Source organism: Lampetra planeri, chromosome 5 (assembly GCF_965212315.1).
Source record: "Lampetra planeri chromosome 5, kcLamPlan1.2.h2, whole genome shotgun sequence".
NCBI classification, from domain to species: Eukaryota; Metazoa; Chordata; class Hyperoartia; order Petromyzontiformes; family Petromyzontidae; genus Lampetra; species Lampetra planeri.
Window position 1 is genome coordinate 546473 of NC_136111.1, and position 25682 is coordinate 572154.

Here is a 25682-nt window from a genome sequence, read left to right on the forward strand (position 1 = left end):
CTGTACAGTGCGCGCAAAACATTTTCACAGCGACGACACGGTGTACGTACGCCCGCGCGCACGTACCCCATGTGTGCGCGCACGCGGACGTGGCTCGAGCCGTTGGGTGGAATGTGCTGGGGAGTGCTGGATATTTTTAGGGGCTCCCATTCTGAACGTAGCCCTCGTTGCATCTGTCACTGCCGCGATGACAGCTGTTGCCGGGCAATGCCCCCAGCCCGGAGAGGTCCTCCCATTAGCTCACTCGTCAAGCGCCAGGGTCCCGCGCGAAAAGTCGCTCTTCTTAAACACGCGGCTATCGACGGCGCGATTGCGGTGCGCCCGCGCTGGAGCAGGCCTCGCTCGGCGCTCACTCGCGTTAGTTCACACGTTGCCCCGTTGCTGGGGTGACCTTCTTAGCCGTTTTGCACTCTCCTCTTTCTCCTCTCACTTCTCTTCTCTTTTCTTTCCTCTGCTTCTCTTTTTGGACTGGGATCACAAGTAATCAAGCCCTGCTGGGAAAACTTGGCAGGATCCTCCTGAAAACGAGTCACATGACTCAGTGAAGCTTTCCTGGGTATACAAGCGTAAATGATAAGTAATGAAATAATTTAGTTACAATTTGAATAATCATTATGGGTAGCACTGTGGTGCTTGATCAGTTGGGTGTTTAGCCGATTGTTTATCTGTGATTGTTAAAAGACGTACCACTTTCGAGAAAAGTAAGATGGTAATGGTTCCTATCAGAGGAATGTGGATTTTTAAAACACTGACCTACCACTCACTTTAATATTTCTTCATCTTATCATGAAGCTGGTATCGCGTTACTGTAATATTGAAATAGATTATTCAGAGCAATCATGCTGATCATCTGCCTTTCTCTATTCACTGCTGGATGTTGACCTCCCTAAGCTGCCACCATCTCATACGGTCCCCGATCGAACATATCACAGCAATAGTTTATAATGTTTTATGAACACATATAGGCCGTATTCCCGTGTAATAATAGCAACTGATTATATGAAGATTGTCGGGGCGAGGGAGGGAGGTCCAATGGTGACTGCCGCTCGGACGTCGCCAGTGTTGTTGAGATACATCACGTTCAAAAACTCTTTTAATCTGACATTTTCTCAATAATGATCCTATGGATATTGCTTTAGCGCTTTCCTTATTTAAAAGCGCTTGCATATTCGATCGATGATTGTTTTGTTTTCTACCGTCTTGCTTCATCTTATTCCGAGAGGCTCAGGGCGAGCGGTATAAGTGGCGAGTGAAGTCTGAACCAGTCCTGGGCCTTCCCTCTTTACCAACACGTGCTGAGCAGCACGGTGAAGTATGGTCAAACAATCCTGACAACCACCACACCTTAAGTGACAGAGGGTTGAAACTTTAGAATGTCGTGTTGTAGCAAAGATCCGGTGTGAGAATGTTGAGGTGGCCCCCACTAAAGGCGCTCTATAAGAACAATGTTGTTATTACTACTACTACGCCGAGCGAGACCCTGGAAACAACCCACCTGCCACTCCCCTGGGAAGCCATCGGCTGGGCGGTGCCTTCATCTCAACCGTGAACTCACATCCTTTCCCGCCGCACCGCAGGATGCTGAACGGGGCCGGCCACCGAGTGGCCCTTGTTTGCGGCCGTGAGAGGCAGAGCGGCTCATGAATCATTCGCCCCTCGGGTTGGAACTCTTGGTCAGAACCTTCGAAAACGTGTCGAACACTCATCCATACATTATCTTCTCAACTGGTTGCTTGTAGTATCAGTATTTTTGTTTAGTTTCGTCGTCAGCATCATCAGTCGTGTTCCATCCACTGCTAGATGACAGCCTCCTCGAGCTGCCGCCACCTCTCTCGATGCTGCACCTGCACACAAACCGATTTTATCGCTCCATCTCCACGATGCACGTCCGCTCGGACATTGTTTGTTCCTTGGCTAGCACGTCATTATTATTCACGATGATCGATCATCGTCCGTTCGAGTGACACGGCCTGCCTAAATGGGCTGCGTCGATGGAAGGGAAAGCCCCCCCCCCCCCCCCGCTAAGCTTCTGGGCGAGTCTGGCCACTCAGCCGGCTCATCCTCGCCGACGTTCCCCGCTGACTCCGCGACCCCACTCAGCCGGAGGTCGCGGTAGCAGCGCTGCAGGTGTGCCACTCTCCCTCCTCCTCCTCCTTAGGGATTTTCTTCTGAACAGTTTTTCACTTTTACTTCTCACAGCTTACCATATTTTGCATGTTATAAAGAGCGTTCTGTTTGAATTAGTTTCAACGTTTAAGAGGCAACGTAATTGCCAAGAGTTTTGTGTATACGTCTCCAATTTAAAAAGCACAAAAAGTTGAATTATAAATGGCTCCGGTCATGCAATTTAAACATTTCCATAAATTACATTTTTCGGGTGTAAATTCCTTTCACAGCATAAAACCTCACGAATGCAACACAAAGCGGCGAGCCGCTCACACAGAGGCCGAGTGTTCCTTGCACCGTAAAGCGCGGTATGTGCCGCCAATAATAGGCAGCACGTGCTTTCTCACAATGGCCCCTGCAGGGCGTACAGGTGCGGCGGCGATTGCTCAACTCGCTCGCTGTCACTGCTCTTGCAAGTCACACTTGTCGCGGTCATCTCCTGCTACCCACACGAGCATTGAGGTGTTGGTGCTGATCTCACGTTCACAGACCTCAGCCACTGGCGGGAATTCCAAATTGCTGTGGCAGAGAGAGGTATCTCCATAGGACAACCACTCTTGGACTTTGTCGCAAAGTGGCGATCAATTTATCGACCCTTTCGCGATGATGGGCTTATTCAACCCCCAGCATGGATGTGAACTTGCAACCTTCTGATTGCCAACTGCTCGCTCTTCCGCTGAGCTACCTGGACGGTTAAACGGAACTTCCTGAGCGCTTATATCTGGTTTTAATTACCTGCAAACTATAATCATGAGTTTCACTTTAGACCTATGTTTCTGACATTTTCACATTTTTTCTTTCCGAGAAATGACAAGGATTAATATGAATTGTGACATTTACATTTTCCAATTGGAATCCAATTTGAAAATGCAAATACGAAAAGCCATCATAATGTTTTGAATGGATATGAAATATGATAGTAACTGAGGATGCGAGCCAATTGGCTAAAATATTAATTGGTCACGCGTTATTATTGCTCCATTAACTATAATTAATTACTCTCATATCTCTGTTGTGTTCAACGAACACATCCAGTGATAAACAATCAGTGATAAACAATACTTATAGAACTCACGCAATGGAGGACTTAAGTTAATTGGGCATGGCTGATGATGAACAAATGTTAAAACTGCTGTAGCTGGAGAACGTAATTAATGAGAAATTGCACATTGGCTGTGTCGCTCTAACAAATGCAGCATGTCACCCCTTGCGTGACTCGGCGCTGATCACGCGTCTCTGCTCTTTGCGAAGCTGAAGACTCACAGTGGGGAGCGACCGTGCACCCCTCTGGCCACGTGACGCATGGTTCAGCATTATCAGGCGCCATGCGAAGCGTTTCTGTTGACCTCAAGTTCCATGGAAAAATCAAACGACACGAATTCCAGCAGAAAACCTCACGCACAGTTTATTCGGTTTGCTCTTGTACAAAGACAGATATCCCCTGTATAGCCTTGAACAGACTGTTGGGGCAAGTGCTGTTAGCGAGCACCTATGAAGGACGGCACAGCGCATGAGGGGGTGGGTGGCGAGCACCATGCCCGGCCGCCTTTGTCTCCCCAGTGGCGATGTTTACACACCGCACCAGGTACTCATTTGAGGCTCAGTCGACCTAGGGGAGACTCAGGTCCAGTTCAGATAATCGACACTGGTGTTGGCTGTGAGTGGGAATCGAACTCGGATCGCCGGGCCCATAGCACAGCGTGCCTACCCCCTTGTTCATGTTTTTGCACCCGAGTCAAGAGTTATTATACCTCAAACATGAAACTGAAAATGAAACTGAGACACTACTGCTCCCACACAACAACAACCGCCATTCGCCACTAAGTGGCAGTGACATCACCACGACGCTTGTGCCAGGCTATGTGCACGTTGAGGTCACGTGAAGTGTCGAACGCCCGCTGGCAGGAGGTCACGGGGCAGACCCAGGTGCCACGGGTCGACTGACTGAGATGACCGAGATGACTGGCTGATGCACCACCTGTGCACCCTACTGTGCCAACTTGCTGTGCTTTCGCCACCCGGCGCTCCGCTCGTTGTTGTGAGCGTCGCTCCTCTGCCCTCCATTGTTGTTGAAGGGCGACTGCCTCCAACTGCCCAGTAGCGTCCTTCACGAGCCTCCTCCACAGAGGCTGATCTTGACACCACTGGTACCAGTCATCAGCTAGTCCACTCAGCTCCACATCCTCCTGTACCACATCACTCCATCTCTTTAGCCCGTGGTACGCCCATTTAGCCCCCTCGATCCGGCTGAACAAAAGTTGTTTAGGCATGCGGTGGCTGGGCATGCGGGCTACGTGACCCAGCCAACGCAGCCTTGCCTGCTGGAGGAGCTCACCGATGGGACTTTGTCCAGGTCTTTCAAGGATATGTGAGCTCCCCCACACACAGACAAAGATAACGATCCCCCGTATAGCCTTAACAGACTGTAGGGGCAAGTGCTGTTAGCGAGCACCTATTAAGGCCAGCACGGCACACGAGGGGGTGGGTGGCCAGCACCACGCACATACACACACGCGCGGCCATTTCCTTTCCTGGATGCTTTCACCTTTGTAGAGTTTTCGCACTTCACTGGATTGATTTTAGCCAGCATGTCGTCAGAACAGATTCTGATATTACTTTATACAGATGTTAACCACGGCCAAGAATCAAACCGAGGTTTTTAAGTTTGTAGCAGAGTGCGCCAATCACTGTCCCACACACGTTAATATCCATACATACATATGCACAGGCAAGTGTGCAGCCCACACACTTACATTCTGCTTTCAAGTGAATGTCTTGTGTATCTTTAAAACGTGCGAGCGCATGTGCACAAAGTAAGATGCACGTGATTGGACCGTTACCACGCAAACCACACAAACGTGTGCACCCACACGGTTGCTTTGCCTGTTCCGACACGCGCACACATGGCTGTAAAGTCAGAGCGTGGATATTCGTGTGCGTACGCCACCCGTGCCACCCTGCTAACTTAAGTCCACACAACTCGCGCGTGCTCAGGGTTTGCGTAAGTGCTGTCGCGTGACGCGCCGTTAATGCGCTTGGAATTTTGGCTTCAGGTTATTCGCTGGCGGAAAAAAAACCCCATCACGCTAAAGTAACAGCCAAATCGTCTTTCCTGCTGCGAACGCGTGTCCTCGACGGAGCGGCACGTACACCGCGGCTCGCCGGTTATGATTCACCCTCTGAGTCATGGGGCAAATATTGTCCGTGGAATGCGCAGAATTTGAACGATACTCAAAACGGCGCGCACGCATGCAAAGCCAAGCAATCCCGCTAAATTCACGTCCGGCATTATTATAAAAACCCGCCAACATTCGTGCAACGAGGCTGTTATTATTTACCGACGACTTTGATGATTCCCTGCGATGTTTGCAAACGCGGACACGGGATATACCGGACGGATGCTTCACGTTTCGCAGGCCGTGTTTGTCAAGCTCTAGAGTTTTATTTGTACTGTCTCGTTCATGTTGTAGCTTACATCGGCTTGGAGCTGTCCTCTTATAGGGATGCAGCTGCAATCCACACCGCAGGTTAGAAACCTGGGGCAAAAGAACACATTGGTTCACGTTGGGTAGAAATGTTTTACACGGTCCTTTGTGCACGCTGCAATGACAAGGTATTGTTAATAATGTTACGCGCTCCTTGACATAACTTAGAGATTTGTTTAAAAAAAAAAACAGTTATTAAAAGAGAAGGATTGGTTGCTGCGAGCTAGAGTTGTACATTGACTTATGCACCCCTCACTCTCTCTGTTATTTGGAATGTTGTTGCCTTTAGTTTGGCCCGGCGCTCTTGAAGCAGAACCTCATTTTTGACCCTTAGGGTTGACCGGTGACAGATTTACACTCTCCAACGGCAGGGATGTTTTTTAGGTGTTTTGCATGGGCTGGCCAGAGGCCTCCAACCTGCGGGTTTAATTAGAAATGTCAGCCCTTCCCGTAAATTCCCGCGTGTTTATTTGGTTGTGACCAGCCATGCGATGCTTCCGAGGACACCGTAAATAGGCTCCGCTCTCACCGATTATTTTCCGTTTTTTCCGTTATTCCCCCACCCGGCGTTTGTTAAACTCATTTGGTTTGCATCCGAACGAGCATCTTCCCGCATGGCCACGAGCAAATCGCAAATACTCGTCCTCCTCGCAGACCAATGAGACTAGTGCCCTTGACGAGGACTTGCCGTTTAACCATGCATCAGGCAAAACATGTTTTTTACATTCGTGATGCATTCGCCAAATCGTGTGCATGATTAGTTTAAAAAATATATGCAACGGACACGCTAATGTTAACTTTCGGCTCACGGAGTGAACAAAACTATTACAAAGGAGCCTGAAATAACGAGGGAACATCGAAACGAGATGGCGAAAACGACACAAAATGATACATCGACGATGGCGTCTCCCAGGGTGCCCCCGGGCAGTGGGGCCTCTCGCGTCTCCCGGGGGGCCTGCCCCGTCTGCACTGCGGACGGGAGACAGCCCCCGCCCCGGGTGACTGACGTGCCGCTTGCGTTTGTTCCAGGACCCTGCGACGTCTGTCTCCCTTGGGCTCAGGATGGAGGAGATGATCTTCAACCTGGCGGACACACACTTGTTCTTCAACGACCTTGAGGTCAGTGCCGGTGCTGGAAAGTCGGCGACGGAAAAGTCGGCGACAGAAAGGTTAGTCGAGGCAAAGTCAGTCAAAGGAAAGTCAGTCGAAGAAAAGTCAGTCAAAGGAAAGTCAGGCACGGGAAAGTCCTCCACGAAGGACAATCACGTCACATTGACGTGAGCCCGAGTATCTGGCGAGTGGTTGCAGAGACACCAGTACCCACGTGTGAGACTTAAGTGAGAATGATTGGAGAGCGCAAATTAAATTAAGATGTCACGATGAAAGTTGCAGTACAAGCTTGTGGATATTTACTCAGCGGTTCACAAAACGTGAAGGTTTTCTGGAGAATTAGGAACAGCTGTGTAGTCTGGTGGTAATTTTCTGACAGTTAAGCTGCCGAGTGCAGTTGTTTTCCCTGGATTAGTGGATTAAGAATGATCTTTTAATGAAATTTTTATTTGCCAAAAAAGTTCAAAATAAGCAATGCTACTCTCATAAACTCAATAGCCCTGGGTGAATAAGTGGTAAATATTTTACTGGCCCCGACCAGGATATGATTTTTGCAACCATGAGGTTGTGAGCTGACCACTTTGCCAACTTAACGAAATGCACGTATGAATGCATATATACAACGACGTAATCTGACACAAAGACAAACATCTCTTGTGTAGCCGACACTGGCCGGCACGGTGCACGAGGTGATGGTGTAGCCAGCGCCACGCCTGGCTGCCTTTGTGTCCTCCAGCCCTAATGCTCACACGACAAATCATGCACTCATTTAAGGCTGAGTTGACTTATGGGAGGCCCAGAATCAGTTCAGATATTTCCCACTGATGTTGGCGGCGGGCGAGAATCGAACTTGGGTCGTTGGGTTCGCTGCGCAGAGCGCTGTCCACTACGCTGCTGCACCGCACTCTCTCTCAAGAACGCACGAGCACACGCACGTACGCACGAGCACACACACGCACAGCGGTGTGACGTGGGTTATGAATTTCTCAGCGGAGCAGTCCCTGGAGTTCGTAAAGAATGGGACCCGGGTAAACGGCGAGGCACGCGGCACGGGCAATCCATCTTGGCTCTCTCGCCGGAGAGGCGTGCGCACTCCGTGGTGTCAGCGGTCTTCATACAGCGCGCACACTCCATGCAACTGCAACATATCATCGGATAATTGCCTCCTGTGGACACAGAAAAAAATTATATTCTTGCGTTGAGTGAACTACAGAAAGAGCATAATTCTTAAGTAAAAACATGGCAAAAGGATATAATAGTTTAATAATTTAATGATTTTTTTTTAAAATAGCATGGCAATAAGTTTGAATAGTTGTTGGGCAGAAGAGCGGCGCCAATAATCGCCATGCTGAGTGTTGATCACGACGCTGAGTGTTGATCACGACGCTGAGTGTTGATCACGACGCTGAGTGTTGATCACGACGCTGAGTGTTGATCACGACGCTGGGTGTTGATCACGACGCTGGGTGTTGATCACGACGCTGAGTGTTGATCACGACGCTGAGTGTTGATCACGACGCTGAGTGTTGATCACGACGCTGAGTGTTGATCACGACGCTGAGTGTTGATCACGACGCTGGGTGTTGATCACGACGCTGGGTGTTGATCACGACGCTGAGTGTTGATCACGACGCTGAGTGTTGATCACGACGCTGAGTGTTGATCACGACGCTGGGTGTTGATCACGACGCTGGGTGTTGATCACGACGCTGAGTGTTGATCACGACGCTGGGTGTTGATCACGACGCTGAGTGTTGATCACGACGCTGAGTGTTGATCACGACGCTGAGTGTTGATCACGACGCTGGGTGTTGATCACGACGCTGAGTGTTGATCACGACGCTGAGTGTTGATCACGACGCTGAGTGTTGATCACGACGCTGAGTGTTGATCACGACGCTGAGTGTTGATCACGACGCTGAGTGTTGATCACGACGCTGAGTGTTGATCACGACGTTCAGCTCCTCGTCAACGCCGTGTTGCGGGCGGTCCAGAAGCTGGGCGCCGAACGGTCGACTCGCTCGCTCACGATGATGACGCGTGCTCCAGAGCCGCTCCATAATTTACACGGCTCTCTGCGGGTCGGCGCGCGTGAAGTATTCGCCGGCTCGTTATGATTTATTTAACGCGAGCCGAACGCCACTTTAAGCTGTAAGTGCCCGTGTTGTTTTGGGCACCGGTCCATATTTCTTTGCTCTTCATTACTACTGCGGAGGAAAAACAAACGTGACCCGAGTATAATTCCTGTCCTTGCTCAAAGCACGGATCAGTTCATTCTACGGTTGGGGCCACGTAAGCTGTCACCTGTGTGAAATACGCTGTTTGCCTTTAGTAACCCCATCCGTGCATAACTTATCAATGGAGATCACACGGAGGGGCGCGCCCGCGCGGTGTCCCGCGAGCGCCCGCCGGTGCCGCCTGTCCGGCGGTGTGCGCGGTCTGAGGTTTCGCAGGCCCCGGTGGGAGAAGCGTAAATTTCCCACCGCTCCTGCTCGCTCTGCTTTCTCGTGAACTCGTTTGTGTGCGCCCCTCAGCCCGCCCCCTCGCTCCACTCCCCCGCTGGGGTTGCCCGGCCTGGCGCGGCTCTCGGAGCTCTTTGTGCTCCGCCCGCGTCGTCGTTTTTCCTTCCCGCGACGAGGTGAACGCCGCGGAGTTCGCGTGCTATAGTTTAGGCCACCGACTCCACGAGAGTTGAAAATGTGGCCGTCCCAAAACTACCGGTGGAAGGGCCTCCACTCGAAGCAGTTCTCGAGGAGCCCCTGCGAGAGTGCATATTGGCCTACTCTTCTACGTTGGCCATACATCTTGGATTGGGCGGTAATACCCGCACTTTACCCCATGGCTCAACCTACTGATTGACTAACCAGCGGTATACCCATCTCCACTGCTCAGTGGACAGCGACGGAGGGGTTGAAAGGATTGCTCCGTCGTGCCATCTGCTGCGCGGCGAGGTAAAGTAGAACCGGCGAGCTCTGAGATTGCGCACGCCCGGCATGCCGAGCATCACGACGGCATCGTGGCGGCAGCGCGTGGTCTGTTGCAGCACCGCCACTTGAGCGGGAGGTAGCGCTCTGCAGGGCGTGCAGAGGGGGACGGCGTTGCTGTTGCAGAGCCGAGGGGAAGTCTACATAATGACAGCGGGGGGCTGAGTCAGCAGGACGGAGTCCGAGTGCAGCTGGAGCCAGCGGTGGTCTCTCGGCGTCGAGCCGCGTGGCTCCGAGGAGAGAGGCGGGCACAGCGAGGCACCTCGGATCAGAGGCATCGTCTTACAAATTAACAAAACCCGCGCATTGATAGCAAACCGCAGCGGGCTGCTTGATTCGCATTTAAACTCAATTAGAATCCTTTGTAGCGCAGTCGTTGGCTTTTGACTCGTAATTGAGGGAGACCCTGCACTACTTTAACCAGGGCCATTTTAAATTGCGCCTCAAGCCGGATTACTTAACTGTTCCTTGGCGGCCTCGCCGTGTACCTCGGTGACCTCAATTAAGTTCCAGCGAAGGGCGCTCTCCAATCGGCGTGACAATCTGCTAAGAAGCGAGCCGCTCCTCGGCGCTCACCTTCACCTTCACCTCTTTCACCATCCCCCGAGCGGAGGCGGGACGCGGCTTCTCTCCGGGGAGCCGGAGCCCAGCTCCCCCCCCCGCCACGAGAAGAGGCACCGCTCCGCCCGTGTGCCACGCACCTCGTCGGCGTCGTCGCGGCGTCGTCGTCGTCGCGGCGGCGCTGTGACCGTGTGCGGGGTCGCGGCGAGGTCGCCGCGCGGCTCCGCTGCGGGGGGAGGCGAGGGCGCCCAGGGGGGCCGTGGAAGGGGCCGTGGAGGGGGTCGTGGGCTCGGGGTAAGAATGCTGTGATGCTGTGATGTTTTTAACCCTTGGGGAGAGAGGGACCAGGCCACCCTTGACCCAGGATGTAATGAGCACCAACTAGGGGGAGTCTGGGAATTGTAGCCAGGCTAGAGCACGCAATACGTAAAGAACATTTATGCCGCCGCCTTTTTTAATCGGATGCTTTTTTTTGCGCTGCTTGCGATTTGTTATGGGTTTACTGACAAAGCGCAGACTTAGCCTTGAGAAAACAACCAAGAACGCCGAAGCTCGGAAGAATAATTCATCACGGTGGCCTGCAGCGCTGCTCAATGCGAAAACCGCGCGCGCGTAAATCGGTTCGTCACACTTTCATTTTTCATTATCTCTGCGCTGATTCCTCTGACTTTACAGAATTTTCGAGTTGAGCCAGTCGTGTTTATCGTTGGAGACCTGAGTCGTAAATCTCATCATGTTAAACCTTGAGACATTGCAAACATTTGCCTCTTTGGAACTGGCAGTCATCCCGTCACGTGGAACGGTGATAATCTTGCTTGAGAAAGGTGACTCCACAACATCTGGAAAGTGGCCGCAGCATTTCTCTTCAAATGTCTATGTTCCGTACGGTTTAAAATGTGGGTACGCCCACATCTTCCAATATGTGAAAGAGTAGACCAAATACCCTTAAGAGTTTTCCCGAGTGGAGGTCCTGCTACGAGTGGCGTGAGAAATTGCAGCGCTGCACCTTAGCCTTTTGTCACCTCAATACAAGCTGAACTTGTGACCTCTAATTAAAGTGCGGCGTCCACGACGATGCGGAGTGATATCCCTTTGTTTTCTCATTCTCCAAACATCTCTCTCGTTAAGGGATGACGGGAAGGAGCGGAGTGTTGTGTGCGCTCTAAATATTCCCAGACCCTGAAAGGTGCTGAAAGAGAAACCACGCGTTTCACGCCCCAAACAAACGTCCCAGGCTCGTTACGACCCCCGAGCTCCGCCACGCTGGCACACACGGCGGAGGTGACTGTGCCCGGGTCATTATCCCGCATTGTTGGCTATTACTACAGTTTTTTTTTACAGCATCGCCATGCATTTATGTATTCGTTTCCAAGATATGTTGTTTATTCACTGCGCTGTTGCACACAGCAGTTTCCACGTACTGGCAGAACATGAATAACCACGCGCTGACAATCGGCCAAACGCAAAACTACGCTCTGCCGTTGTAGCCAAAATGGGCAGGGATACATTTTGAGATGGAGGGACTAAAAAAGTTTGAAGGAAGAAAATAATCATACCGATCAATACATTGCAGGTGGCTCTCAGCGGTAGAGCAAGCGGCTCGTAATCAGAAGGTAGCGAGTTCACATCCTGGTTCAGGGTTGACTCGGCCTGTCAACCCTCCGGGAGCACTTTGTGTGTGTGTCCTATGGATAAACTCACCCCTGCCATAGGAATGTGGAATTTCGACCAGAGGTTCAGGGCTGTTAGCAGGAAATGAGCACTGTATCGATGGTCATTTGAATAGGAAATTACTTTCCTTCCTTCGAAAAGGGTTAGTAATTCTCAATGTGATTTCACACAGATAAATAAAAGCCTTCGAGCAGAACGGGTTTCCATTCCCCTTCACCGAGGATGGGGATGGAGCTGCCGCTGTTCCGACATCCCCTTGCCCCGCCACCAGCGCAGCACGCGCTCCGGCCCAAGGCGTCTGCGCTGGCGGGGGAGCCGTCGCTCGCGAAGGGCGCTTGCGCCCCACCACGGGGCTGGCCATCAACCAGCGACTGGAAGCTCGCTGGTCCTTGACGCTTCCCAAACAACTTAAGCCCCGGATGACGGAGCCCTCTTGGTGGAATGCGAGCGTCGCGGACTCGTGCGTCGATGTTTCCACGTCGCCGTTTCTCCGGCGCATGGGTCACGGCGCCGGTCGGCGCTATTTAGACTTGGGATGCTTCTTCGTGCAATGTTGTTATTTTTTATTTGCTCGTGCTTTAAAAGCTTCGTGCGACCGGTGCTTACAGAGAGCATCCACTGAGGGCTTTGTTAAGTGGAGACTATTTATGCTTCAGGGATGGCAGATCTCCCAGGTCAGGAAAGGAATTTTCTTATATCCTCCCCAAACCTCCCTGAATATTTCAGGAGGCAACATTAGAAATGCCTTTTGTTGCAGCTCAGCACCTTGCTCTGAATTTGTGTCACAGTTTCCACTTTCTGGTAGGCCAATGCTGTGTGATGCAGGGTTAACAGCATTGGATACAGTCATCAAGAGGCGAAATTGAGGGTTAGAGAGGCGGTGAGAGCATATTTGCCGCTCCACGGGAGATCCACATTGAGCACGTACAGCAGAGGAAGCATAGCTCCGGGATGTGTAGCGAGCACTCCCGCCGCTCCACTCGATGAAATGCCACTAGTCAGGGTCAGAATTTGATTTAAATTATATTCTATCTAATTTTTGCGTCTTCTTTGCTTTGCTCGTCCCGCATGATCAGTCTCGTTTGTTCCCTCGCGCCCTTTCCATTCACCTGAAACCAACAATTTATAAATATTCGGTGCACGTATTACGAGCGTGAGATTGAGTTTAATTGACAAAATAATTATAGAGGTGTGCTGCTCGCAAACAGCAGGAAGCCACATCATCCTTCCTGCGGTTTGTGAGCGGCACTCCTCCGCGTGTCGTCGTTCCTCCTCCTGCGATGCGAATGGCTCCGCTCGTCGTAGTCGCACGCTCGCCGTGGCGGGAAGTTCGTTCTCTGCGGTTGTGCTGTTGACGGCGGTGTTCGATAACGCGTGCGCTTTATTGCCCACTTAATGCAGTGTCTCAATCCACTGTGTATCGCTTTGGTTCAGCGTTTTAATCATTGCTGGCAATTCTATTGTCGTACTCATGGATTACTCTCTTAATATTCGTATCGGTCATGTTTGCCTCAGAAAGAGATATAAGCGTGAATATCGTGGCTCCAGTTCATGCGGTGCACGTGTGGTGTGTGCCTGTGTTCGATTAAAAGAGTTCACGCATCAAAGATTGTGACGGTTAAGTAAATGAATGTGGCGCGTTTCGTTCATGGTGTAACGTTTACGAATATCGCACAATCTCAGAAATATCTTTTTTTTTAAGTCCGAGGCTTATCTCGATGTCTGTATGAGCAGTGGCTGGGCAGTTGCACAGTACGCAGATACATCAAAAGTGCACAACATGACAAAAGGGCAGAGAATATCCACACTCGGGGCTCTCTTTATAAAAATAACCACTCACCCAGCCAAAAGGGGTTTGGCGCGCTTCGGCATGCGTCGGAATGTCGTTCCATTTCTGTACCACAGGTAGCGGGTTTTTTTTGTCTGAAACAACAAAAACTTTTCATTTGCCGAATTAATGGCCCACATCTTGCGCTGTGCGCAAAAATACAACTCGAGGAGTGGAGCGGCCCCGGGTCAGCGCTGGCGGAGCCACGCGTCATCTCCAGCGGGGTTTGCACCAGAGACCCGAGAGCCCATGGGATGGGGGGGGGGCGGTGTTTTCTTCTCATTAAACGCACACGTGGTGCGGTCAATCACAGCGGTGGCGGCGCGGTTCAGGCCGGGCCACTCGCGGCTCGGCTCGCCCACACGGCCCGCGGACCACGAAGGCCACAGGAGGCTTTACGATCGCCGTCCACCCCCTCCCCACTGTCACCCCCTCCTACCTCCACCCTCTACCGCCCCCACCACCACCCCCAGCCCCTCCTCAAAATCTGCTCTGCCCTTCAACTTTATGCGCATTCTAGTTTGCAGCGCAGCAATGCAAAGCGTTTGATTTGTATTCTTGTACGGAGTCAAAATTCTAAATGACTCTCGGGGTGCTGGACAGAGCTATTAGGGGCAAGGAATGTGCAGTGCATTCGTAGAGTATGAAAGACACGATCGGATTAAAATGTAAATGAGTTACGTGGAGAAGATACAGGAAAATGAATTATAGAGAAGAAAAGAGGAAACCCTCGTATGAGAAAATTCTAAAAGCAGCAGCAAAGTTGTCATGGGTAGTGAGAGCACGTAGAGTTTAAGGTGCCAGGGAGAACGTGCAGGTGTGTGGCTGAAGGGCTTGAAGGCCAGGCAGGAGCGCTTTGGTGGAGTCCTGAGTTGGGCAGTTTTCTAACATTGACGACAGTGTTGAGTTTTTTAAGAATATTATTTACGCAAGTTTTTAGGCAAGAAATTTGATAACTAATTAATCATGCAGTGAGATTATTTTAATCTGAGAAATTGTTCTCAGTGTATCACCATTGTTGGCATCTTACAACTCCATAGGCGAGATTTGCAAATATCTGAATTTGATTATAAACTGGACCTGGTGGACTCAGCTCATCATCCAATCTATCCATGGTCCGTAAAAAGGCAACCATTTTGTGAGAAGTTAGCAGTGGAAGTTTATGGATATCATTCCTTTGTCATAGCAATTTTAAATTTCCACTACGAAATTTAGGGATGAGCATTTTTTCTCCATTTGAAAGGAGGTGGCTGTGGCTTGCTATGATGGCGAGATGTTAACTACCTCACCTGGTATACAGGGCGTTGTGGGTTCGATCCCAATCCTGGCACATGTATATGTAGAGTTTGCATGTCTCTCTCCCCGTGGTCACGTAGATTTTTCTCCAGGTCCTCCGGTTTTTCCCTCAACATTTAGAAACATGCGTTTGGAGTATTTGGCTGCTATACAAGTCCACGTGATAAACCACATCGTTGAGCTGTCACTTGTCGCCAGGTCGTGTCTGAAAAAGGGTTGTATAGCTCAGTATGCCTTACCTGGTAAAATAAAACAAATTTGGTTTAGTTTCAAAAGTTCGTTTTTGAATCTGGGGAATGTGGTGAAGCCGTGAGTGGTTTGTATGGAGACGCGTGAGTCATCCTAAGACAAATGCTGCTGCTGCTGCTGCTGCCGCCGCCGCTGCTACCCGTTTGCAACGATCGTCCTCGGCGGGCCGGGAATATTTAGCGCGGTTCGCTCGCTCCCTGAACTCCGCGCGCCCTCACGGCGCTGTCCAGCCGGCCTCGGGGAGCCGTGTCATTAGCAGCGGCACTGAGTGACGTAAACAGTTTACTGGCGCCCCGTGGGGGCTCAATCGCTTCGACTTACGTGGCACAGCGGTTGAACCTTTATTTTGTTTTTGCCATCGAACTGATAAAGTTAATAGAAGCCTCCTGACGTCAGTGGATCGTCGTCGCAGCCTGCGAGTGTGTGTGCTCGCGTGTTTGTTCGGAGGTCTCGTTAAAGAGATAATTGCCACGGTTATGGATCGTTATTTGATTAGGACGGGTGACTCATTTGAGGCTGGATTTGCTCTGCGAGGACGGGAATTAAACGTTGAGACACAACTGAGGTTAGCGAAGAACCCCGGACTTCAGCATTGCCAACTGAGCAAACCTTGAAGGCAGCTGACTCAAGTGCTGCAGTCAATATAGTGGCACACTTTCACACGCAGTGGCACCAACATCAGAATTCTGTCATTGAGCAGGGGATAGAGAGAGACCGATGATGGCATTACGTGAGTATGACTATAAGTGGAATTACTTTTATTATTTAATTGATGATATATGATATGCTTCTCGAGCATATATTACATAAGCGCACTGTATTACAGTAATCAAATCTGTAAATGTTGAAGAAAGCCTATCGTGACAGCAAAACAGTACAGGCCGGAACAAATACGAATTAATCAGCATTCCCATTACAATGAGGATGGAACAGGTCCAATGTTGTCCATCTCTGCATCACTGCTGCTGCTGTCTTTCAGTCACCAGAGGACCACAATGCAGTTCTTCTCCTCCTGAGCTCTCAAATGTAAATCCACGCTAATATCACTATGTAACACAATTTTTGTTCCTGGGTAGTCAGTTTAATTTCGTAATTGCTTATGCCTAAAAAGTATATAAAATGGCTATTATTCCCCACAAACTTTGCTTTTGTGACCAGGACAGTGATATTTAGAAATGTACCTATTTTCAATGAGAAAATGGGTGATTTTGTGTCTTTTCGTTCACATAAAGTCAGGAAAAAACAACATTTGAATCAAAATTAACATGTATTTATACTAAAGTAATACAAAAATGACTACAAAAGATTTAGAAGTGAGTAGTTTTTCGAGATGTACGATTATACTGTAAATCACTTTCACGAATCAGCCCCCAAATGTAGTTTCCCATCAAGTTCTCGTTTTACTGTCATTGGTAGCGGCGTTCAAAGTCCAGTATACCCTGGTGGAAGCGCTCGCCTTGCTCCTCCGAGTATGCTCCTATGTTCTCCTTGAATTTATCAAGATGAGCATCAAGGATACGGACTTTGAGGGACATCCTACAGCCCATTGTGCCGTAGTTCTTCACCAGTCTCAACCAGCTCCACATAGTTGTCGACCTTGTGTTTGCCCAGGAAGCCACGAACCACTGCGACAAAGCTGTTCCAAGCTGCTTTGTCCTTACTAGTGAACTTCTTGGGGAATTCATTGCACTCCAGGACCTTCTTTATCTGTGGTCCGATGAAGACACCGGCTTTGACCTTTGCTTCAGAGAGCTTAGGGAAGAAGTCTTGAAGGTACTTGAAGGCTGCCGACTCCTTATCTACAGCTCTGACAAATTGTTTCATAAGGCCCAATTTGATGTGCAGTGGTGGCATCAGCACCTTCCGGGGGTCCACCAGTGGCTCCCACTTGACGTTGTTCCTCCCCACAGGAAACTCGGTCCGCTGTGGCCAGTTCTGCCTGTGGTAGTGCGCCTTGGTGTCCCTGCTGTCCCAAAGGAAAAGATAGCAGGGAAACTTGGTAAAACCGCCTTGGAGACCCATCAGGAATGCCACCATTTTGAAGTCTCCGATGACCTCCCAGCCATACTCATGATACTTCAAGGCGTCCAGCAAGGTCTTGATGCTGTTGTTATCCTCTTTGAGGTGCACCGAGTGAGCCAGGGGAAGAGACCGGAACTTGTTACCATTATGGAGCAGCACGGCTTTGAGGCTCCTGGATAAGCTGTCAATGAAGAGACGCCACTCATTTTGGTTACAGGTGATTCCGATTGCCTCGAACAGACTGGTCACATTGGTGGCAGAAACAGAGCCCATCTTGACGGGTGAAGAAGCTGCAAAAAGGTTGGTGACGCTTCCTCTGATCTGCGACTTGCACACTTTCATACAACAAGTTCCACTGCTTGAGCCTAGTCATCAAAAGCTTGGCATTAGACTTGGTGAGACCAAGATCTCTGATCAAGTCGTTGAGGTCTTTTTGGTTGGGGTAGTATGGGTTTTTCTCCTCAGCTCCACCTCTGAAATTGTCATCGGATCTACAACGTCTTCCTCGCTCTCTGACTTGCTGCTCTCTTTTAAAGACGGCTGCTCTCTCTCTCCAGAGGAGTAGGTACGGGGAACTCATGGCAGTGTGGCATCGGGGTGATAGCAGGTGCATTCTTGCCAGTCCGACGTTTGGAAGGGTCCACCATGCAGAAGTAGCAGTTGCTTGAGTGGTCAGTGGGTTCCCGCCAAATTCTTGGGATAGCGAACTTCATGGCTCTCTTTTCCCCTCTGTACCATCCTACAAAAATACATTGATTTCAATCATGACTAATGTGCAAGAGATTCTCGCAACATTTTTCATATATGATATTTTTTTTCAATTACAGTACATTGAAAATTGTACAACATTCAAAAATTGAAAACTTTTACAATTTTATAAGTTTTAACAAATTTTATAACATAAAATTCCGAGCAACAATTGTCCATCTTTCCTTACAGAGTTTGTTTGTATTGCTCGCAGGTGAAATGAGGTGTCCATGGTTTGTCTTGATCCCCAACAGGCATGCCGAAATATGCCTTGTAGGCCTCACACATCTTAGCAGATGCTTCCACAGAGTACTTTTTCGCTCTTGTCTTGATAAATTGGCCTCAGAAATAGCAAAATGCGTCTGCCGGATGCTTGCAGCCTCTTGATGCCCTCTCAGGAAAATGCAGATATGTATCAACTTAGGCAGCTGGAACTAAAGTGAACTGGTGGGCTTAAGGCCCTTGTATTTATACTGCTATTTATATTACTGGGAAGTTCTAGAATGTTCTAGAAGTTACTCCAAGTTTACTCAGCACTGTATCTATCTGGAATGTTCTGGAAAATAGGTAAATTTCAAAATATCACTGTCCTGGTCACACAAGCAAAGTTTGTGGGGAATAATAGCCATTTTCTGTACTTTTGAGGCATAAGCTATTAGCAAATAACACTTACTACCCAGAAACAAAAAAAAAAGTGTTACACAGTGTATGACCAATGTATTCTGTAATCGTATTTTTAAAATCCTTTTGAACGGCACGAGGCGTACAGCAGTCATTTTACTAATGCAGTAATGTCTCTGCAGCATTACAACATTTTAAACTGTAATTTTTATTTCAAAAGCAACCCAGCTGCGCTTTTTATTGTTTTGCACCAAGAAAAACTCCCAGAGCAGTGAGATTATTTTATTCCTTCATATTTTTAATAAAGTATCTTGGCATGCGGACGCTTGCCTGAGCTGTGCGCGTGTCTCCCCAGTGGCCCTGCCGCTGGACAGAGTTTGGCCGGGGGGCTGCAGGCCCCCCCCCCGCCATCACTGCTTGAGGCACTTTGGGCGATGTTTGTTTCTATTGTTGTGTGCCACCACCATCATCATCACCGTCATCACCCTCTGTGCCATCACCATTCAAACCATCAGTTGCCTCGCAAATCAAGTGCACACAGCATGTTACTGCTGCTGTGTTATAATTTCGCCACCTTCACAAGAGATGCGTACAGAAGTAAAACTTCTGCATTGGTAGTTGCAATAGTGCATTGATTTGGCACTGATGGACAACACAAGCACAAATAAAATAAACCTACCATTGTAACTTCAACTTAAATAAGACGGCGATGTTTCTGGCACTGGCAGACGGCAGGGACATCGCCTAAAATGGACAGACTTAAGCCGCTCTATAGGTCCCCGTTTTCATGCAGGGATAACCACAGGTTCCCGAATTTGTTCACAAAGTATAGTTTTTAAAAACAAAGCGTGGCGGAGAAAACAGAGAAGTAGCGACAAGGGTGGTGCAGGCGGTGAGAGATTTCTTCATGAGCCAGGGAGGCATGACGGGAAAGGGCAAAGGGCAAGCTTTTAAACTGCTGGTGAGAAACAGCTGTGGGCCGGCTGCGGGGCCCCGGGGCCCAGGGAGCGGCGTGGCTCACGCTGCGCCGGCTGTGCTGCCGCACTGTACGCGGCCACCGCGGCCCTCGCGGCCCTCGCTGCTGCGGGGGCCTGCGGTGCCATCGTCGTGATGCAGAGGCTGGTCCCTGCCATCGGAGTGTGGGATATCCATTCGTGGCTCAGGGCCACCACAGGCTTTGGCCTACCTTATGTAATGGCGAACGTCCATTTTTGGATGATTACTTTTTCAACACAAAGTCAAAGTCTCCGCCACCAAAGATGGGTAAATCGGCAAGGTGATTCGTTTCATCCGTTTTATCAACATGTGGATCTGGCGCTGACTGTAATAATGTCCCTATAATTACCCCTCCATGAAACACGATAGGGTGGCAATTTACATCTCGAGCCAGTCGGCTATCGCCAGTAATTCCCGCTGTTAAGTGATCGTGTGTAGAATCTTGGTGACGCCACGCACGGATGTCGAGCGCACGCGCCGTCCGCAAGGAGTTGTGCACGCAGTGACGTGCTGGACGTGGTGGTGGCGGTGGTGGCGGATGTCACGGTGCCGCGTCGTGACTCTGCCATCGTGTCACTGGATACGGCAGCGGTGCTGGGCACAGACCGCCGGGTCGGGCTACTCCTCGGAGCGCGTGCTCGCACTGCCGTCGCACGCACTTGCGGATGTTAAAGATCCGATGACGCGCTTTACGGGAGAATGCCATTGTGTGGTGTACCGTATCCAAACAAACAACCCGCTCGTGAGCTGTAGTATCCATAGCCAATACCACAGCCTAGAATGCAGGGGGTAATTGCAATGGTCGAGCTGAGATGCGGTGTGAGGTGCCGCTGAGATGCGGCGAGGCATTTAAGCGAGCGGCAAATCGCGATCATTTCCTCCGTCGGTCAAAATCACCTGCCGCGACGTGGACCGTTAACGAGAACGATGATGAAGTACACCAGACAGGAGCCGCATGCGATAGTGCACTCGGGCTACGGTGCCCAGGTGAATTAATTAGCGTCGTTCCAGAGAGCGGCAGACAGGATCGATGGGCGCCGACTCGCGATGAGCATCCTCGCCGGTGCGTCGCGAGTCGCGCCGGCAGACCTCCACGTGACCTCTCAGGCCCGCGGGTTCGTGGCGTCCACAGCAGGTGTCTGCTTGCATGGGCATGAGACGCCGCAGGGCATTGGCCACACCCGTTCCCATTGCGAATAAAATATTTGCGGTATTCAATTGTTGAAGTTGTATTATTTATTTATTGCTCGTCAAACTCCTGTCGGAAAACTGCGCAGTAGAACATGTTCTTCCCCACTGCCGCTCATTCGGCACGCACCGGTTCTGGCAGGGCCGTGTCACATTGAGACGTTGAGAAGGTGACAAATGTCTGGAGCGAGAGCGGAGTTTAACCGCAGCCTCTTGTCGACGTGGGAACACGAGGCGCTCGGCCTCACTTGCTGCTGCCCCATGAGCCGTGTGAGCACTGGCAGAGTGAACGCAGCGCTCGCTTCCTCATCATCATCATCTCCTGGCATCCCCCACCCCCCTTTATTCTTGATGGTGACGTCTCAAATGATTGTGTAAGCCACGCTTTGTCTTTATTCCTCTTTGAGTTATTTGACGCATCAATCACGAGTGGTTATTGCCTCTCTGGCATTGACGTATGAATGTGAAACTTGGCAATCATTTTTTTTGTGAAGAATAATAAATGTACACAAACATGTTGCAGTTTACCTCAAGGAGCAGATCCATTGATGAGAGACAGGTGGGAAGGAATTGAGATGGAACATTTCCATGATGGAGAACCGTGAGATGTTTTTGTAATGAGCCTTTATTCGTGTTTATCCTACAGGAATGTGATCAAGTTCACATCGACGACGTTTCCTCGGATGATAACGGACAAGACTTGAGGTGAGAGGCAGTTGTCTTCGAGTAAAAGCCAACGCGTTCGTTAGCTTAGTGCTGTTAATTACGACAAGTGAGTGCCGACGATCGCGTGCACGACGTTGGCATCGCAGAACTAACACGCGAGCGCAAGGGCTGCCACCAGACGTGCCGGGCAACGACTAGCGGAGAACGTCCCCAAGCGCTTTGCACAACGCCGCACGCCGTTGGGCACAAGTCCGACGTTTCGCTTCACAACGTGCGTGGGGCTCCATCACCGCCGCCGAGTCCGTAACCCCCCCCCCCGCTACCCCCCCCCCCCCCGCGGCGCAGCACGTACGACTTTGGCACGGACGGGTTCCACGCGGCGGCCGCGTCGAGCACGAACCTGTGCCTGCCCACGGGCGTGCGCGGCGGCGTGGACTGGATGCGCAAGCTCGCCTTCCGCTACCGGCGCGTCAAGGAGATGTACACCAGCTACAAGAACAACGTGGGAGGCGAGTGCAGCCACCCTCCCACCACCGCCCCTCTCCCCCCACCTCCCCCTCCGGCCTCTCAAGGCCGCCCTCGCCCCCCTTCTCTCTCGCTCGCTCGTCGGCTCAATCACAGCGGAGCCGCTCGCAGTGTTTGGCGCACAGCTGTCTCGTGTCTATGTGTATGGCTGACTGTGTGGTGGTCTGTATGTGTCTACGTCTGTGTGTGCGTTGTACTATGGATAGACTTTCCTTGCCATAAGAATGTGGAATTCTGACTACTGGCTCTGAGCTCTCAGCAGGCAATGGGCACAATGTTCATTTGAGGAGGAAATGGCTTTGCTTCAAAAAAAATTACGTGATGCATGTTTTTCATTCCTTGACACACGCATTTCTATCCCTCCTCGCTCGTCCAAGCCCCTCTATTCCCTGGTGTTCCCCATCTCCCCCATCCCCCCCATCCCCCCTATTCTGCAACATTCCACCGTGTGCCTTGACGTTTAAACCCAGAGGCACCCGAATTGTCAACAGTTTCATCCTATCCCAGCGTGGTCCTTGAACGGTCTGCGAGGCGTCGAGCTGGCGCTCTCGTCGAGGTCCCCTGTGTAGAGGTCCCTGTGTAGAGGTCCCCGTGTAGAGGTTCCCTGTGTAGAGGTCCCCTGTGTAGAGGTTCCCTGTGTAGAGGTCCCTGTGTAGAGGTCCCTGTGTAGAGGTTCCCTGTGTAGAGGTCCCCGTGTAGAGGTTCCCTGTGTAGAGGTCCCTGTGTAGAGGTTCCCTGTGTAGAGGTCCCTGTGTAGAGGTCCCCGTGTAGAGGTCCCTGTGTAGAGGTCCCTGTGTAGAGGTTCCCTGTGTAGAGGTCCCTGTGTAGAGGTTCCCTGTGTAGAGGTTCCCTGTGTAGAGGTCCCTGTGTAGAGGTCCCTGTGTAGAGGTTCCCTGTGTAGAGGTCCCTGTGTAGAGGTTCCCTGTGTAGAGGTTCCCTGTGTAGAGGTCCCTGTGTAGAGGTCCCCTGTGTAGAGGTCCCTGTGTAGAGGTCCCCGTGTAGAGGTCCCCCGTGTAGAGGTCCCCTGTGTAGAGGTCCCCTGTGTAGAGGTCGCTGTGTAGAGGTCCCCCGTGTAGAGGTCCCCCGTGTAGAGGTCCCTGTGTAGAGGTCCCCTGTGTAGAGGTCCCCTGTGTAGAGGTCCCCTGTGTAGAGGTCCCTGTGTAGAGGTTCCCCGTGTAGAGGTCCCTGTGTAGAGGTCCCTGTGTAGAGGTCCCCTGTGTAGAGGTCCCTGTGTAGAGGTCCCCTGTGTAGAGGTCCCTGTGTAGAGGTCCCCCGTGTAGAGGTCCCCCGTGTAGAGGTCCCTGTGTAGAGGTTCCCCGTGTAGAGGTCCCCTGTGTAGAGGTCCCCTGTGTAGAGGTTCCCCGTGTAGAGGTCCCCTGTGTAGAGGTCCCCTGTGTAGAGGTCCCCTGTGTAGAGGTCCCTGTGTAGAGGTCCCCTGTGTAGAGGTCTCCTGTGTAGAGGTCCCCTGTGTAGAGGTCCCCTGTGTAGAGGTCCCCTGTGTAGAGGTTCCCCGTGTAGAGGTCCCCTGTGTAGAGGTCCCCTGTGTAGAGGTCCCTGTGTAGAGGTCCCTGTGTAGAGGTCCCTGTGTAGAGGTTCCCCTGTGTAGGGGTCGCCCCGATTGTTCCGGTGCTCGTCGTTGTGAATAACGACGTGTTCCTCCGCGCCGTTTCCCTCCGCCGTCGCTCCACGCTCAGGCCTCCTGGGCCCCGCCAAGAGGGAGGCGTGGCTCCAGCTCCGGGCGGAGATCGAGGCCCTCACGGACTCGTGGCTCACCCTGGCTCTCAAGTCGCTCTCCTTGATATACTCGCGGTGAGCCCACACACCGCCGCCTCCGCCCGCCCGCCGGCGCTCGGAGAGAGGAAGGGGGCTCGTTCGGGGATTCTGCCCAGAGGGGGTTGGCGGCACCGGAGGATGGCTGCTGCTGCTGCTGCTGGCGCTCGTGGTCTCAGCGTGGTCTGCCACTTGACTTGAGACCCCACCACCCGCGTTTGCCACACCCCTCCCTCCGCAATGCAAAACACGTGTCCGCTCCACAAGCCTCCTCGCCACTTTATGACATCGCTCGGTCAATGTCGTCGTTTTGGGATCGGAAAGAATTCTCGTGGGATTTCTAGCGGGATGGCGGAAGCGCGTTTCAAATTCCTGGCAGCACAATTTCCAATTCTGTTTGGAACGAATTCTGTTGTGACTACAGAGCCATGATGGGCAACGCTTCTCATCTTTACTTCGTAATCATAATGTACGTTGTTAGATTTAGCTACACAGAATCGACAACACCAACTTATATTTTTTTTATTTAGTGAGGCGCCAAATACTGAATCCTTGCGCTTTGAGACTTCGCGAATTTCAAAATGACGCAGTCACGCTCTCTCTGCTCCAAAACAAACCAAACGTGGTTTTGTTTTGTTCTAATGTGTCAGAGCGAGATTGACACTCTTTCTGGTGCCAGAATTGTTTATTCTGCACCTATAGCTGTTGGAATCCACTTTGAGCTCCAGCGCCGGCATGGAGACTTTTGGTCGCGAAGCCAACGGGGTGACTGCTGGCGCGGGGCAGGCCAGCGGGGACGAGCGCGTGGCGCTCGGAGACAATTTTACATCTCAATGTTGTTGTTGTTTTATTAAACTCCATTGTGTCGCACGTGTGTGAGTGTTTCCACCGGTTCTGCTGAAGTGAGGCGGATTAGCACGTTTGTTATTCGAGACATTCCTGTCGTGCCACTGTGTAGGAAGGCGCTATGTCTCACAGACATAGCCTGCGCTAGATTTGAAGCAGGGGAAGGTGTCGCTGCTGTGTGACCCCAATCGAGTAATTTGTGGGCAAATGTTCTGATTTTGGCAAATTTGGAGCGTGACGCCAACACACAAATGGCCTGCTCGCTTCAAATGATGTAACGCGATCTTTAACATCCACTTTGAAGCAGACTACGCGTGGTTTTTTATGGTTTATATGAAAAGCGGCCCAATTGGTGTGGAAGAAGAGCATAATTTGGCCATGACTAAAGCCCACAGTCTGTTACTGCCATTGCCCTTTGAAAAGTACACCGTATCAATATACGGCAACATAGTGCACGAGCAGCGTTGCATCACGTCTCCCGTGCGTGCCGTGTCTCCCGCGCCCCCAGGGGGAACTGCGTGAACGTGCTGGTGACGACCACGCAGCTCGTGCCGGCGTTGGCCAAGGTGCTGCTCTACGGCCTTGGCGGCGTCTTCCCCATCGAGAACATCTACAGCGCCACCAAGATCGGTGCGCGCCCCACACCCCCCCACAGCCTTCGCACGCACGCGCAAGCACGCGGAGGGGCATACGGACGCAGTGACGCGGGCGCATGCTTGGACGCAAACGCGGACACACGCAAGCGTAGATCCATACACGTGCAGGCAGACACACAAACACAAAGTTCCCCCGTATAGCCTTAACAGACTGTTGGAGCGAGTGCTGTTAGCAGGCAGCGCCTCTGAATGCTGGCACAGCACACGTGCACAGACGCACACGCGCTTGTGTGATCTCTGGATGTAAGCCAGTGCATCCTTTGCCTTGCTTTTTGGACTGGAGAATGGTCATTGC

At 51.2% G+C, this 25682-nt stretch overlaps 1 protein-coding gene across 2 annotated transcripts in view; it reads left to right on the top strand.

Annotated features, from left to right (window-relative positions):
* LOC144718606 (protein phosphatase EYA1-like) overlaps positions 1–25682 on the top strand; it is a 78145-nt gene that overhangs the window by 41594 nt on the left and 10869 nt on the right. For both annotated transcript variants that reach the window (XM_078593990.1, XM_078593991.1), the window contains 5 exons: positions 6681–6770; positions 21571–21629; positions 21936–22099; positions 23810–23924; positions 25240–25361. In XM_078593990.1, coding sequence (XP_078450116.1) covers positions 6681–6770; positions 21571–21629; positions 21936–22099; positions 23810–23924; positions 25240–25361 — 550 coding nt within the window. The remainder of the gene's footprint in view (positions 1–6680; positions 6771–21570; positions 21630–21935; positions 22100–23809; positions 23925–25239; positions 25362–25682) is intronic.